The sequence below is a fragment of the Miniopterus schreibersii genome (assembly GCF_964146895.1).
Source record: "Miniopterus schreibersii genome assembly, chromosome: 1".
NCBI classification, from domain to species: domain Eukaryota; kingdom Metazoa; phylum Chordata; class Mammalia; order Chiroptera; family Miniopteridae; genus Miniopterus; species Miniopterus schreibersii.
Genome location: NC_138101.1, coordinates 123,689,167 through 123,705,255, shown reverse-complemented (window position 1 = coordinate 123,705,255; position 16,089 = coordinate 123,689,167). Strand labels below are relative to the sequence as shown.

Sequence of the window (16,089 nt, the reverse complement as noted above, 5' to 3'; positions counted from 1 at the left end):
TGTTTAGCTTATAAACTGCGGTCGAGTCTGTCAGCTTTCGAGCCTTGTGGGACTTGAAGTCCGGAGGGAAGAAGTGGTCAGGGCTTTTGGAGCTTGGCAGCCAGCAGCCCCTGCAGGTCTGCGCTGAAAGGACTACAACTCCCGGCAGAAACGGCGGGGCCGCGCCGCAGCTACGGGCAACCAACCGCACCTGAGCGGGGCCGGCCCCGCCCCCGGCTCGGGGCCGGCCTCCGCCAATGGCAGAGCCCCGGTGCGGAGCCTCTGGGTTAGGTTGTGAGGCTCGGCTGGAGGCGGGGAGGAGCCCGGGGGCTCAGAACCAGCTCGGCCGCTGGGTGGGTCGGGGCGTTCGGCGCGCCCTTCATTGAAGCGGCGGTGGCCGGGCTGGGCACCGGGGGTGGGAAGCGACGGCGCGGCTGGAAAATGCCAGTCCATTCCCGCGGGGATAAGAAGGAGACGAACCATCACGATGAGATGGAGGTGGACTACGCCGAAAACGAGGGGAGCAGCTCCGAGGACGAGGACACGGAGAGCTCGTCGGTCTCCGAGGATGGGGATAGCTCAGGTGTGCCACCCCGCGGGGCTGGGAGCGAGCCCGGCGCCCGGCGAGCGACAGGCCGCTCCCCGCACGCCGGGCAGCTGCGTCTGCTGGGAGCGCGGGGCGGGGAGAGCGGGGGGCGGAGACTGGCTCCCGGCCCTCGGCTGCGCCCGGACGGTCGCGGGGCGCCGTCTGGCTCCGGGCGGGTCGCGGTCGGCGGGCGGGGCGGGGCAGGACGCGGGCCCCAGCTTGCCCGGCCCCGGACGCCGCGCGCTCCGGCTCGCGGTCGGACCCGCCCCGGGACCTCCCGACAGTGCCGCAGGCGATCCACCGGAGCGGGGACTGTGCCGCAGCTTGTCTGGGAGACCCTGGAAATAGCTCCTCTCCCCAAACCACAGATCTCTTTCCTTATTTTGCACCTCTGCAACCCTTCTCTGTACGGGTGGATTGTCGGGGCCGAGCTTAGATTCGTACCGGATCTTGGGTAGCTTAGAATTGAACCTCCGCGTTCACGTCAGCCCGTCAGCCCGCGCTAGACATCAGTCAGTGCCCTGGCGGGGGCGGGGGGTGTGACTTGGGAACTGTCCTGTTTAAAGCATCTCTGAAGTTCTCCAGACTCAGAAGAGCCCAACATCAGGGGTGATATGGGAATCTTGTGCGAATAAATTGGCCTATTTTTGGCTACTTTGAAATTCTCCAGATCTTTTCCTCCCTGCAATATTTTCTAACTTTGGGTTGTTAGGAGTGGAAGTGGTGTTTTTGGCGGGGTCCCTGGGGTTGGGGGGGGGGGCAGATTAACACTACAAATCAATTTTGCAAACTTTTAGGAATGATTATTTAAAAAAAATAATAATGGAATGGAATTTGTGATTACCTGGACTCTCTTCCTTCTATCCATGTGATAAAGATGAGACAAAGTGTTTTTCTTGGCCCGATTTTGGCCATGTAAAGCAAGGATGGATGACAAGTTGATGACATTGTATTATCACCCTGACACTCTTTTTAGGTTTCCCTTTACAAGCAAATCTCTGTGGAAGTATGTAATTTCAATCAATAAATTAGCCACCGAAAAATAAGTATTTATGAGTGACTTCTTTGTGGAGCACTGGGCACTACTCAGTGTGAGCTGTAAATAGTTATGATCTGATCTCAGTTAAAGAACTGCCTTAAGTCACCACTTGATTAAATTGCCAAATGAATGCTAATAAACAATGCTGTAGGAATTCAGAGGTGGAGGTAATCTTTTCAAAATAGAGTGGACAGCAAAGGCTAGTTGAAGAAGGTGGGAATGCCTTAATTATCTTGAAGAATGGGTAGAATTTGGATTGGGATGGTAATGGCAAGGTGTTTCTGTAGGAGGAGGAATGAAAGAAAAAGTATAAAAGGCTTATTCAAAAGAGCGAGAAAACCAGTTTAGTTGGGAGAAGGATTTGAAGTAGGAAAGGAAAGGGAAAGGAAAGGAAAGGGAAGGCATAGATATCAAAGATTTTTTAAAAGCACCAAACAGGATTGAAGAATGCAAAGAAACTGGTGGTAGGAAGAACAGAAGAGTAAAAAATTTGAGATGATGGAAAATAGAGTATTTCAGACATGCTGCCTTTGAGATGATGGTGGTATATGTAAGTTAGAGTACCCAGCTGACAGGTGGAAATGTGGCATTGGAACCCATCTGGGATGGGAAGCATAATTAGGACTTCATCTGGCAAGCCATAAAAATAGGTGAGATTTCAAAAGTGAGGAATACCGAAAAAGAACATCTAGACTGGATGCGAATACATTTCCTAGATCTGTAAAACATTTTATCTTCAAGTGTTCTTTTTTTTGAATGGGAGTTAGGATCTCACTATTGGTTAAAATTCTCCCTCTCTAATTTTTATGTTAACTGTTGTGACTTTTCACTGGTTTTTATTCTATCCCAGAAAATAATGAAAAATTTAATTTGTGAAGAATGTAGTAATAACAAGTCAAACACTTTTTAATATTTTATTTTAATTGATTTCAGAGAGGAAGGGAGAGAGAGAAATATCAAGAGTGTAATTGATTGGCTACCTCCTGCATGCCCTCTGCTGGGGATCAAGCCCACAACTGGGGCATGTGCCCTGACCAGGAATTGAACTGTGATCTCCTGTATTTATAGGTCAATGCTCAACGGCTAAGCACACCAGCCAGGCGTAAATCAGACTTTTTAAGTGCAAAGAAATTGTAAAAGTAAATTTTGTAGTTTTGTACTTGTAAAAGCATATCTTTTTTAAAATATATATCTTTATTGATTTCAGAGAGAGGCAGAGAGAGGAAGGGAGAGAGAGAGAAACATCAATGATGAGAGAGTCATTGATCAGCTGCCTCCTGTATGCCCTCTACTGGGGATCAAACCCGTAACCCGGGTATGTGTCCTGACCGAGAATCATACCTCGACCTCCTGGATCCTAGGCCAATGCTCAACCGCTGAGCCACGCCTGGCTGGGCAAAGGATATCTTTTTTACTATTGGTCTTACATGTTCAACTTCCAGTTTTATTCTTCTCATACCTTGGTATGAGCAGGTCCTAAGGCTACAGAAAAAAATCTATCCAGAGATAGCGGGGAGTGAGTCATCTTGAGGGATCAAGTTTTAAACAGCCAAGGAGTAAGCTATTAAAAGCCAGATATAATTTAAATGTTTTAGAAAAGTTTAAAAAAAGAATCATATACTTCCTTGCTATGTGAAAATAACAGAACATAATTTAACTTTTGCTCATAGTTTGACCTTTATTTACTGAATATCAAGATGCACATCATTTTATACAGACTGCTGGTTGCCAGAAGGGAGGGGGGTTGGGGGGAGTGGGTAAAAAAGGTGAAGGGATTAAGAAGTACAGATTGGTAGTTACAAAATAGTCATGGGGATGTAAAGTACAGCATAGGGAATATATTCAATAATATTATAATAACTATATATGGTGCCAGGTGGGTACTGGAAATGTTAGGGGAACACTTTGTAAAGTATATGATTTTCTAACCACTGTGCTGTACACCTGAAACTAATATGAAATAACACTGAATGTTAAAAAAATGATGTAGATTAATTTTATACTTCAGTCATTTTGATGTGTTGAATATATATGATGTAAAAATTGAAGATATGAAATATAGGACAGACCTGGTCATTAACAGTGTCTTTCTTAAAAAGCTTGCTTTTCTCATTTCCTTCTTTCTCACTGACTGACAGTAATTTGGGGGAGAGGGAACAATGGGAGTATAAGAATATTAGATGAACCCTGGTGGGGTAGTTCAGTTGGTTAGATTGTTGTCCTGATATGCCAAGGTCTTGGGTTCAATTCCTGGTCAGGGCACATACAAGAGTCCACCAATGAATACATAAATAAGTGGAACAGGAACCCGATGCTGCTCTGTCTCTCCCTCTCTTTCTCTAAAATCAGTAAGAAAGAAAAAAAAAGAATAGAGATGAAGCTATCCTGTTAACATAATGAGATTAGTTTTCTTTTTTATGTGATTAGCAAATCAGCCATGTGAGCAGTTCTGGAAGAATTACAAAAGTGTTTTTGAGCAATTATTAACCTTTAAAGGAGGGAATCATTTTGGTGCTTAAGTTCTGGTGGGTTGGTGGAAAACAAACCAAAAGTGGGTTAATTACTTTATAGTCATAACTTAATGTCAGCTCTTTAAAATGATTTAAAAATGAATAAAAAAGTCTATAGTTTTAACTCTCATCTGTATTGTAGGTTAAAACCTATAGTGGAAATTATTTTAGATAAATATTTTTTTTCTCTTAAGGCTAATATAGGCCTTGCATATCTAACTTCATATTACAGTGGTTTTTCCCCCCCTTTTTTAACCATTTGAATTAACATTCAGATATATTTGGAACATAAAACTAATATTATTTATTTAAATAATTAATTAATTATTTTTATTTTTGAGAGTACATTTGTTAAAGCTAGAGACAATGAAACAAGGAAGGGCTTATTAGGATAGAAGAGGCAACAGGAGAGAGCCTTGGTGGAGTTGCTTTGGCTCACTGAGAAGTCAGAGAAAAGGGGGCCTTGGAGACAGGTTCATGGAGTTATTAGCCTGGACAAGCTGCTGCTGCCCATTGCTCCCCTGGTTGCAAGTTTCATGGGGACCCTTGGAGTTTAGGAGTTTCATGCCTATGGGTGAACAAGATGGGGAAGGGAAAGGCGTGGGCGTACTCCAGGGGAGAGAGTGTGCCTAATTTTATTTTTGATATTTGCCTTTTATTAACAGAAATGGATGATGAAGATTGTGAAAGAAGAAGAATGGAGTGTTTAGATGAAATGTCCAATCTTGAAAAACAGTTTACGGATCTCAAGGATCAGTAAGTAGTGACATTAGAAGGTCATTGTCACTGAATCTCAACCATGTCATATGCATAGTAGCACAAGAGAAATTATATTCACTCTGAACTGTTTTCTTCTTTGTGTGTTATGGGACTGACTGATCTGAAAGAGGCTTCAGCTATTGTTTGCTTAAGACTTTATTAAGTAAACTGAAGGTTTTGAGGCAGGGGTTTTGGGGGTATAATAAGATTTCTATGTGTATGTTAATTAAAATGTTTTCCCTGGGTTGTTGCACACTTGGGTCTAATCTGCTTATTCAATCCTTTGCTAAATAATTGGGTAAAGGTAGCATTTTAAAAATTTGAGAATAGAGAAAATATTTCCCAAAGATGGCAGAGTGATTTTTGTTTATATCTTGACATTGGATATTACATACATTACATGTTTTTACATGCATTATTTAGTTTGCTTCTTGGAGCAACTCTATAAGGTTGGGAGATAGTCTTATCTCCATTTTACTTGTGAGAAAACTAATGCTCAGAGAGGTTAAATGATTTTCCCATAGTTCATCAGAGAGTGGTAAGTTAAGCCGGGCTTTCTACCTCCTAGTGATATTGTATTCCTTCCACTAAGACACATTACTTTGGAGGAAATGCAGTGGAGTAGAAAGAGCACAAGCTCCACATCCAGGCTTTCTCAATAGATGAAAACAGTATAATAATAGCTTCTTTATTATTGAGTGAGCAATATATAAAATTCTTGGCCATTTGCTTGGCGTAGAGTAGGTGCTTATTAGGTACATCTCGCACCCCACCCCACCCTTTATAATGCCAGAACTCTTAATGTAAAATTGGTAACACAAGAATAGGTTCCAGCGATTTGAGAGAACAAAATAGATGCAGATAGAGATTAAAAAACAACAACTCTTAAAGGCGGGTGAGCTTTCACTTTGGAAGTTGCTGGCAAGGTCATGGGGCATAGCTCTGTATTAGGAATTGTAGTGAAAGAGAGAAACTTCCGGGAATATAGACACCTTCCGTGTGCGAGAGCTCTTCGTGCCTGAATTCTTCATAATTTTACTGCTTATTCTTTCCCCCAACCAGCTCCCTAGAGAAGCCCAAAGAGGAGATGAAAACTCAGTTAATATTTGGAATTGCCAGACTCAACTGGGACAGATTTGTTTACCGTAGGAATCCTGCTATTTATGCAATTTCTGGTCTTACCTTTCATTGGTAGTAGAGATGAATGTATAGATAATGTCCCACGCTAGTGCAACACATTAATACGCGCAGTTCAGAATCACCCAAAGTTTAAAATTTTGGACTTAAAAAAACATGGTATCATTTCCTTATTCTAAACATTTACATTAATAATTTTGAATTAAAATGAGTTTAGATCCCCAAAGAATCCATTATTTGAGAAACACAAAGAGTTCATCCTTTATCATTCTGGAACAGAGGAAACAGATTTGTATTTTTCTATTTTAGTACAAGTAATCCATGAATGAATAATTCTCATACAATTAATTAAGATATACCTGCTAGGCTTTTAAAGTTTATTTTATAGTTACTCAAGAAATGAAAATTACTGTAAAGCTCCGGTGTAATGTATTACATAGGAAAGCTTGCAGCTAGTCAGTCATTCAGCCTAATCTTGTTCATCTTGGGGCTGGCAGTTGCCTTGATCTTTTGCTTTCTCATGACTCACTATGACCACGAGCCAGCTACCCCTACCAGCTTCATTCCACTCTGAAAGTGTTAAAAGTAGAACCATTACCATTATTTAATAGAATTCTTCCTCAAGAATTGGTGTCCAGAAATATGTTATAGAAAGTAGAAAAAAAATTAATCTTTGCATCTGATTTATACTTATTTTTTTTTCTTGCCCCTTTTGCCTTGTTTGTTATTTTTATCCTGTGTATCTCTGTAAGCTGTCTCACATGCTCTTTAGAAAAGGTGAGAAATAAACTAACATAATAATAATAATGATAGTAATATAGTAATATAATTATCCTGCTTCTCCTGTTCTAGTACCACAGGGCACAATAGCACTCCTTTCATAAGACAGAAAATTCACCATTTGCAGTTTGTTTGGTGGTGGAAGGTGAGTTCTTCCACCTCCTTAAAAAGATAGAAGAACTTACACCACCCAAGTTCCCATTCATTTCAATATTCATTGTCCAACAAATATTAATTAAGCATCTACTCTGTGAGTAGTATTGTTGCTGCTGAGGGACTCCTGATCCTTGACTTTGATAAGTTTATAATTGAATTCTAAGGTTGTGGAAATTATATTGGTTTTGAGGAATCTATTCTTTTAAAATGATAGTTAATTGATTATTGTTAATTCACATATCCTCTTCATTCAAGATGCTCTTCACCTATTCAGGACACCTTATCAATGTTTTGTATAAGTTTTGTGTTTTTAGGTGCAGTAATCCTTTGTATCACATTTTTATCATTTTGCCTAAAGTTGTACAGTAAGTCCTCACTTATTGCAGTCAATAGGTTCTTTGACTTTAGGCAAAACAACATAACAAAACCAGTTTTACCACAGGCTAATTGATATAAACAAGAATTAAGTTTCTATACTACCTCATCAATATTATAACAAAATGACCTTGAATGAAACTGTTATTTGGGGACCTACTGTATTTATAGTTTCAAAAAGTATAAGTATCATGTTGTACTTTTCTGACGTTACACATTTGTTTGTCATTGTATTTTGAGTTTAGAAAAATTTAACCCAGACATGATAATGTATTATTTTGACAGTTAACTCAGATTATTTTTTTTCCCTTTTTGTTTACTTAAAAGAATATTTATTGCATTAACACACAAACTTGCTTTATTCCTTCAGAATCATTATGTAAATTTCTATGCTAATTATAATGATCCATTATAGATGCTGTTGACTGTCTTAATTGTATTGCTTTATATTTTCAAGAGGAGGAAAAAGCAGAATTTTATATGAAAGCCAGGTACCATGTTCTCAAAAGCCAACTGCTAGTTATACTAACACCTACAAGCTTAATCAGTGCTTTCTTTTGGAAGTTACTACGTGCCATCCTTGTGACATATTATGACATATTCTTCACCTATGATAAAAGTAATAAATGGCAAGAAAAGAATTTACAAAATGATTTTAAATTGGTAATCTGCTTTGAAATTTTTTGAATATCTTTTTAATTTTTTTTTATTTTTAAAAGTAGGGTAGGGTTCACTTTTATTTTATTTTTTACATGTCTATATCTGTATTGACTTCAGAGAGAGGGAGAGAGATAGAAACATCAATAATGAGACAGTCATTGATAGGCTGCCTCTTGCACGCCCCTGACGGGAATCTGAGCCCATTACCCGGGCTGACCCGGAATGGAACTGCCATCTCTGGGATTCTAGGTGGATGCTCAACTGCTGAGCCGCGCCTGGTGGGGCTGGATAGCTTGAAACTGCCGCAAAACCAGGATTAGAAGTACCTTTCATAAAGAATGACAATGTAAACATTTTCCTGTTAAAAGAGCTCTGTCTTGCAGAATTATTTCCAAAAATAAACATTGAGTTATCTCACATACTTCGTCTTTGATAAGCTAAAGGTATTGGTGTGATAGCTGGCAAATTAGAATATTTTATGTGGACTGGAATTTGGCAATAGGGATCTCCTGCCCCATTTTCATTCCCCATCCATGGAACAACTCATTTTGTTATAGCATCTTCAGTTGTGGTCCAGATGAACTGGGTATGCCAGATCACAAGTTCTATAGTTTTTCTATTTCCTGTAGTGCTATTCGTTTTACCTTCATCACTCTACTTCTTCTTTGTTCTTTTTTAAATCAAGTAGGCTAAATATTGTCCTCCAGTAAAGGTGGAGAGAAGCCAGGGAATTATCTCTTTTGACAACTAATAATGTCTCAAGTTGTTCAAATTGATTTCTTTTAAACTCAGTGCTTAAATGACCTTTTCTCTTAGACTCAATTTATTGTGATGCAATTAAAACAAACCCCAAAATTTAGAGTGCCCAAAAGTAGTTATTTCAGTTGTGTTTTTTTGAATTGTGAATTAACCGTTAAAGAGGATATATCTAAAAAACGATAGAAAAATATTTATTTTGTGATTAAATACATAAAGTCAAATAATGTAATTGAGTTTTTAACTTGAGACCAAGGCAAAAATACATTTGGTAGGTTATTAGAATATGAATATTAGGAAGAGATAATGTATAGAAATGGTAAATTGTTAGCCTTTGTTGGGCTTTTAAAATTAATATCTTAATTTTTGCTTTGTTAAGACTTTATAAAGAACGATTAAGTCAGGTGGATGCAAAACTACAAGAAGTCATAGCTGGAAAAGCACCAGAATATTTGGAACCACTGGCAACTTTACAAGAAAATATGCAAATTCGTACAAAGGTAGCAGGTAGGAAAGTGAAACATCTTTTTCATATAGTAGACTATGAACTCTTCAGTAGATTTAAAAGGTGTTTGTCAAGTGAGCATTTGTTGTTAATGGAATCACAAATATGTTTACTGCTGACCAGAGTGTTTCACTGTCAATCAGCCCACAGTTATTTATTAAATGCCTTTTGCTTTTCTCTGCTGCTGTGGGGTATCAAAAAAAAAAGGCCCTCAATTGCTCACAGTGTTACAGTGTGGTTGAGAAGTTATTTCCACAGGTGAAACAATTAGAAAACCATGATAGTTTCATTAAGAGATACTGTTACTGTCACAGTTTAATTTCCTATTAGATAAAGTTCAATTTAAATACTCGTAGTAGTTTTCACCTGTAAGAGTGATAAGGATTTATTTATTTATAAAAACATTAAAAGGTGTTTGATCAAGATATAGAGAACAGGGAATTAGCCTTCAACCGGATAATTTAATGGTAGTTTTTGATTTTGATAGGATTTTTTTACTCATTTGTGGCTACAGATACATGAAAATGTGCTATAGTATTTGTATGATTAAATTTCACTCTTCTGTTTGTAATTGGAATCCAACCTCAGAATTGTATCCTAGCACTCATAACAAGGATGTATCCATTTAAAGATCACTTTGGTTTTTCATAGTCAAACTAAAAACTGAATTTTAATTAATGAAGATGCTGATTGTTTTCTTTTTTTGGACACTAATTGATCCTCATGTACTTGTTATACCAGATGCATTGTTGATAATAGTTACTTTTTGTTACTAAACCCACCTTAATCCAAATTTTATTATTGAGTGCTTAATATTAAATATGTAGATGATGTGTTACCCAACTTGCTTGCTGTCTGCATATTGGTTTAGCACACCCTTAAAAGTAAGCATGTTTGTAATTTTCTTAGACGTTCTGAAAGAACTAAGTAAGACTTACTGGGTGTTTAGGAAATACTACTTGAGTCAATTATTCAAATTTCTACTCTGTGGCCTTCCTTTAGTTTTTGATTGTATGAAGAATAGTGTGTATGAATGTGTTGCTAATGGCATAGTTCCAGATATCTGTCCCTTGCCTTTACTATATGAGGAAGATTTATATTTCTAAGGCCAACTATGGCATTGAGTTTAGTATATACATCCAGAGCTCTTTGCCATTTTTGTGATGGTTTATTTGTGTGGCCATGTTGCCTTGGTGCCTCTGAGTTAAACTCTCTCGAGCATCCATCCTGTAGGTAAAGCCCAGTCAGGAGCTCAAACATCATAGATTTTGTTATATCAGTTTATACACTTAATACTCTTACAAGCTTTGGACTCTAAATAGTAGTTCAAAAATTATGTTTTTGATGGCTATGGTATCCAGTTGTTTGAATATATATGATTAATGAAACCAGAGCTTATTGACTCTGTTTCCATTATGTGTCCTCAGAGATTGTTTTTCATAGGAAAAGAGTTTTGTTTTCATTTTGGACATTCTCTATCAAACATTGAGGGGCATTCTTTAGAAGAACTAAAATTTGTAGTGTAGTTTCTTACTCATTTTTTTTTTTTTAAATATATCTTTATTGATTTCAGAGAGAGGAAGGGGGAGAGAGAGAGAGAGAAACATCAATGATGAGACAGTCCTCATTGATCAGCTGCCTCCTGCACGCCTCCAACTAGGCATCGAGCCCGCAACCCTGGCCGGTGCCCTGACCAGGAATCGAACCGCGATCTCCTGGATCCCAGGTCGCTGCTCAACCTGCTGAGCCACGCCCAGCCGGGCTCTTCCTAACTCTTACACTCGTAGTTTTCTAGTCTTCAATTTCTTCTTGATTCATCTTATTAAAATACAGTTAGGACAATTTCTGTAGGGAAGTGACAATGAAACTACTTGTTGCAAACATAATCAGAATAATTGTGTTTGGTTGCAGGAATCTATAGAGAGCTCTGCTTAGAATCTGTAAAGAACAAATATGAATGTGAAATTCAAGCTTCTCGCCAGCATTGTGAGGTACTGTTATTTTGCTTAACCTTTAATAATTTCATTTCTTCAAGCCTTTTCAGAGTGCAAAAGTTTAAAAAGTAAATAAAATAAGTAAAACAAAATTAAATAGTACTTTAGCTTATCACTTGTGTGAATTTTTTTTTTAAATACAGTTGTACTGGAAGCTATATTGAAAATAAGACACAAAGGAAGGACCACAGAAAAGAACTAAGTGAGATAATTTTTTACAGTTTTGCAGCTGTTACCTTAAAAAGAGTTTGTAATGATTATGTCATCTAGCATCACTGAAAATATTAGTGTAATATTCACTGTAGTGTTATTTACAGTAGCCAAGACCTGGAAACAGCACAAGTGCCCATCAGTAGATGAGTGGATGAAAAAAGCTCTGGGACATTTACACAATGGAATACTACACGGCCATAAAAAAGAAGGAAATCTTACCTTTTTCGACAAAGAGATGGACCTGGAGAATATTATGCTAAGTGAAATAAGCCAGTCAGAGAAAGACAAGTACCATATAATCTCATTTATATGAGGAATCTGATGAACAAAATAAACTGCCAAACAAAATAGAACAAGAAGCATGGATACATGGAACAGACCAACAACTGTCAGAGGGGAGTGGGTGGGCGACTGGATGAAAGAAGGTGAAGGGATTAGTCAAAGAACGTATATGCATAACCCATAGACACAGGTAATAGTGAGGTGATGGCCAGAGGGAAGGGAGCACTGGGGCTGGGTGGAGGTGGGCACAGGATGGGGTTGGGGATTGGGGACATCTGTAATAGTGTCAACAATAAAAATAAAGTTAAAAAAATTAGTGTAATATGCAAGTTAAGACTCATTCAGTAGTATAATTAGAATGTTGGGCTATGTTATCAATTTCTGACAATGTATGTCTGCATCTTTGGGCATAAATCTCTATTTATGGCAAAAAATAGATGTACTTTTCTATAGGTTCTATGTATTTTGAATAGCACTTAAAAAACAGAGTGTTAACACATTTTTTTTTTAATATATTATTTTACAGATAACTTTTCATAAAACCTAGATAAGATCTTAAGCGTACTAGTGGAAATAAGAGGACAAATTCTATAATGATTCTTAACGTTTTTAAATTTTAATGATTCTTATCTTACTTTAAACATATACCTTTATAAATCATTAAAATACTAAGAGTGGATAGGTATGAAAATGGTGGAGCTTCTTGTTTCATTTTTCTGATTACAACTGAAATGAAACATCTTTTTGATGTTTACTGGCTGTTTGGATTTTTTTTCCTAAGAAGTGCCTGTGTATATCTTTTGCCTTAATGTGGCTGCTACTCTTTCCCTTATTGATTTTAGAGGTTCTTCATATATTCTGGATATGAATGCCTTGCTGGTTATATGTTTTGCAAGTATTTTTACCCAGGCAGTGGGATGTCTTTTAACTCTTTTTGATGACTTGATGAACAAAAGTTTTACATTTTAATATAGTTGAAGTTATCATTTTTCCATTATGATTATGTGCTTTTTGTGTCTTCCCTACTTTGAGGTAAAAAGATGTATCTTCCTTTAAAATTTGAAAATTTGCTTTTTAACATTTAGATCAATAAATTACCTTTAATTACTTTTTGTGTGTGGAATAATGTATGGATTTAATTTTATTTTCTGCACATGGATAGGTAATTTCAATACTCTTATATACTCCATTGTTTCCCCACTAATCAGCAATTGTAACTCTTTTTTTGTATCAAATGTCCATATATGTGATGTCTGGTTTCTAGCTTTTTTCATTTGCTCTGTTGGTCTGTTTGGCTATTTCTGCACCAATTTCACAATATCTTTTTTACAGCTTTCAATCTAGTAAGTCTTGATAGCTCAATAACCTGATGATGTTACCTTGTTCTTTTTCTTCTCACAATTGTTATTGTTAAAAAAGTTTTTTTTAATTGAACTTATTGGGGTGACACTGGTTAACAAAATTATACAGGTTTCAGGTGCACAATTTTACAACACATCACCTGTACACTGTATTGTGTGTTCACCCCCTCAAGTCAAGTCTCCATCTATCACCATTTATCCCTGATATGCCTTCTTCCACCCCCCTCCACCCCACCAGCAATCACCACACTGTTGTGTGTGTTTAATCCCTCCTCCCCACACACACAGCCCCCTCCACACACACACACAGCTGTCAGCCTGTTCTCTATCCATGAGTCAGTCTCTGTTTTGCTTATTAGTTTATTTTGTTCATTAGATTCCACATATGAGTGAAATCATATGGTACTTGTCTTTCTCTGCCTGGCTTATTTCACCTAGCATAATGCTCTCCAGGCCCATCCATGCTGTCCCAAAGGGTAAGAGATCCTTCTTCTTTATGGTTGAGTAGTATCCATTGTGTGAATGTCCCACAGCTTTTTTATCCACTCATCTACTGATGGGCACTTGGGCTGCTTCCAAACCTTGGCTATTGTAAAGATCACTGCAGTGAACATATTAAATACTGAAGCACATATTCTTTCAAAATTAGTGTTTCAGGCTTCTTGAGATAAATTCTCAGAAGTGGAAATGCTGGGTCATAAGGCAGCTCCATTTTTAATTTTTTGAGGTAACGCCACACTGCTTTCCACAGCAGCTGCACCAGTCTGCATTCCCACCAATAGCGCAAGAGGGTTCCCTTTTCTCCACATCTTCACCAGCACTTGTTTGTTGATTTATTGATGGTAGCTGTTCTGACAAGTGCGAGATGGTATCTCATTGTGGTTTTAATTTGCATCTCTCTAATGATTAGTGATATTGAGCAACTTTTTTATGTCTATCTGGCGTCTGCATCTTCTCTTTGGAGAAGTGCCTGTTCAGGTCCTTTGCCCATATTTGAATTGGATTGTGTTTGTTCTGTTTTTTTGGTGTCGAGTTGTAAAAATTTTTGTTGTTTAGTAACATCTTTTAAAAAATTACTTTTTTTTTTCTGCAGCTGTATAGAAAAGTAATTTTGTGTATTGATATTATATCCAATCTTGTTTACTTCTTAATTCTAATAATTTCATTACAGATTTTTAGGTTTTCCATGTAGATTATGTCATTTGTGAATAATGTTAGTTTGTTTCTTTCAATCTGGTCTTCCTCTTACTTGTTTTACTTGTCTTATTGGCACTGATAGGACCTCTAGTACAGCATGGAATAGAAGCAGTGAAAGATCATTGTTGTTCTTGATTTTAAGTGACTGCTTCGAATAGTTTTTCAATAAGTGTATTTACTGTTGGGTCTTGGTTAATACTGTTTTTATTAAGTTAAGGAAATTTACTTTTATTTCTTGTTTTCTAAAAATTTTTACCATGAGTAATTGTTAGATTTTATTAAATGCTTTGCATCTATTCAGTTAGTCATGGTTTTTTGTCTTAATATATTAATGTGGTGGCTTACATTATTAATGGATTTTCTAATGTAAAAACATCCTTGAATTCCTGGAATTTTTTTTTCTTGTGCAATACCAGATTCATTTGCTAATGTTTTATTTAGAAACTTTATGTTTATAAGTGAGATTTAATTTTTAATTCTCATACTGCCATTAATTTGATTTCAAGATTTATAAAATGAGTTAGGAATATACCATATTTTTTTCTCTTCCATAAAAGTATATATTTAAGATTGCAGTCATCAGTTTCATGAGTGCTTAGTACACCTTGCCTTTATGATATATATTTTTTAACAGTCTCATAAAAAAGATGTGAGAAAGTACAGAAGAACTTTTTTGGTGAATATGAGAATGAGTTTACAACATGATAGCCCATCACCCCTGAATACTGTGACATATACTTTAGACAGATGAGGGCCATTCTCTAACATAACCTACCACACTACAATCATCAAAATCAGGAAATGTACATTTGATATGTTACTATCATCTAATCCTCAAGCTCCATTTAAGTTTTAGTAGTTTTCACAGTAGCCCCCTTCATAGCAAAGAGATCTAGTTCAGAATCACATGTAGTCTTTGTCATTGCATTTAGTTGTTTATGTCTTTTTAATTTCCTTCAACATGGAACAGTACCTCAGTCTTTCCTTGACTTTAACGATCTTTCCATTTTTGAAACTTTTAGGCTAGTTAATTTGTAATTTAATTTTGAATTGGTCTTCTATTTCCTCATGATTAGAGTCAGATTTTGCATCCTTGATAGGAATATCACAGCAGCAATACCATGTTTTTCTTATTGAATTCTATCAAGCAGCGCACAATTTTGATATATTCCATTATTGGTGATGTACACTTTGATCACTTGATTTAATTGGTGTCTTCTAAGTTTCTCTAAGTAAATTTACTTTTTTCTCATTGTGATTAATATGTATAAAGGGGAGAAATTCTTTGAAGCTATGCAAATATCTCATTCCTCATAATGCGTCCAGTTTATTTACTTATGTAAGTATAGACTCATTGTTTCCTTATTAATTTTTTTTGGTCTGCTTCATCTTTTAATTACTGAGGGTAGTATATCAGAATTTCTCTCTGTGGTGGTACATTTATTAATACCTCTTTGTATTTCTTTTTGTTACTAGTTTTTTTTCTGAATTTCCTAAGAAAATCCACATATGTACTATTCTCTTCAAAACGGCAAAGTCATTCACCATGTGAGATTTGGAGGCCCAAAGTACTAATGATGAGGTGCTCCACAATGCATGTCCAGTCTCAGGTTCTTTAGATCAAAAAAGATGGTACGGCCTGAGACTGAATGCTCATGATTCCATGTTCCCAGCCGAAGCTTACCTCCCATGGGATTTCTTTTATCTTTTTCTGTTTAAATTTTGGTGAGAACACTTCACATAAGATCTACCCTCTTACTCATTTTAAGTGTGAAATACAGTATTGTTAACTCTAGGCAC

General features: G+C 37.1%; 1 protein-coding gene across 1 annotated transcript in view; it reads left to right on the top strand.

Annotated features, from left to right (window-relative positions):
• Nucleotides 1–225: 225 nt before the first annotated feature.
• The window catches only part of BRMS1L (BRMS1 like transcriptional repressor), a 36,443-nt gene continuing 20,579 nt past the window's right edge, over nucleotides 226–16,089 (top strand). The window contains exons 1-4 of the mRNA XM_081146248.1: nucleotides 226–562; nucleotides 4,780–4,870; nucleotides 9,117–9,244; nucleotides 11,154–11,233. Of these exons, the coding sequence (XP_081002374.1) occupies nucleotides 421–562; nucleotides 4,780–4,870; nucleotides 9,117–9,244; nucleotides 11,154–11,233 (441 nt within the window). The 5' untranslated portion in view covers nucleotides 226–420. The remainder of the gene's footprint in view (nucleotides 563–4,779; nucleotides 4,871–9,116; nucleotides 9,245–11,153; nucleotides 11,234–16,089) is intronic.